The sequence below is a fragment of the Naegleria gruberi genome (genome assembly GCF_000004985.1).
Source record: "Naegleria gruberi genomic scaffold NAEGRscaffold_44, whole genome shotgun sequence".
NCBI classification, from domain to species: Eukaryota; Heterolobosea; class Eutetramitea; order Acrasida; family Naegleriidae; genus Naegleria; species Naegleria gruberi.
The window spans coordinates 350,615-351,708 of record NW_003163283.1 but is presented as its reverse complement, the minus strand read 5'-3'; the positions used below and the strand labels follow the sequence as shown (position 1 = coordinate 351,708).

The 1,094-nt window shown below is 35.6% G+C and overlaps 1 protein-coding gene across 1 annotated transcript; it reads left to right on the top strand.

The window, feature by feature from the left end:
* On the top strand, positions 1-963 carry NAEGRDRAFT_51422 (uncharacterized protein; the record flags this gene model as incomplete). Its single annotated transcript, XM_002673820.1, has 2 exons — positions 1-441; positions 901-963. Coding segments are annotated over 2 exons (504 nt in total), but the record flags the coding sequence as incomplete, so codon positions are not given.
* Positions 964-1,094: the final 131 nt, after the last annotated feature.

Sequence of the window (1,094 nt, the reverse complement as noted above, 5' to 3'; positions counted from 1 at the left end):
CAAACCCAAACCCAAACCCAAACCCAAACCCAAACCCAAACCCAAACCCGGACCCAAACCCAAACCCAAACCCAAACCCAAACCCAAACCCAAACCCAAACCCAAACCCAAACCCAACCCAAACCCAAACCCAAACCCAAACCCAAACCCAAACCCAAACCCAAACCCAAACCCAAACCCAAACCCAAACCCAAACCCAAACCCAAACCCAAACCCAAACCCAAACCCAAACCCAAACCCAAACCCAAACCCAAACCCAAACCCAAACCCAAACCCAAACCCAAACCCAAACCCAAACCCAAACCCAAACCCAAACCCAAACCCAAACCCAAACCCAAACCCAAACCCAAACCCAAACCCAAACCCAAACCCAAACCCAAACCCAAACCCAAACCCAAACCCAAACCCAAACCCAAACCCAAACCCAAACCCACGACTAAGGTCAGACCCAACATTTTGACTTTTATTCATCTTAATTAATTATCTCAATAAATACTCATTATAAATCAATATATTATATATCAATATACTCCAAATTGAATATATAATCATAATATAACATAATATTACATCGTTATAATGACTTATTTAAGTTAATTTCATATAATAGATTAGACAATTTTAATATCAATGAAAACATTTCAAAATCAATTCAAATCAATATATCACATTATAAATCATGTTTATAACAATACATATCAATTTCAAATACTTTGGTATCATTTCAGGATATTTACTATTCAACTTGTCAACGGACCCATTCTAACATTGAAGATAGAAATCTGTTCCACTTCAATTCACTTCCAATACATCTGTACATGATAATTAAATACATTAATATCATTTTGACATTCATCCATATCATACATGGTACATGGCTGATCCACTTGATACCTACAGGGTTGTGACAATGACATCTACTATACAGATCATCATGAAATTGATACAGCACCTTACCAATGATGAATAAACACCACTGTATCAGTTTCATGACAATTTGAAATCATTCAACATGTCAGGAGTGTAATCATGAGAATAATGAATGTCAAGATAATGAAATCATATTAATTTTTAAATCTTTCAATTATAATATC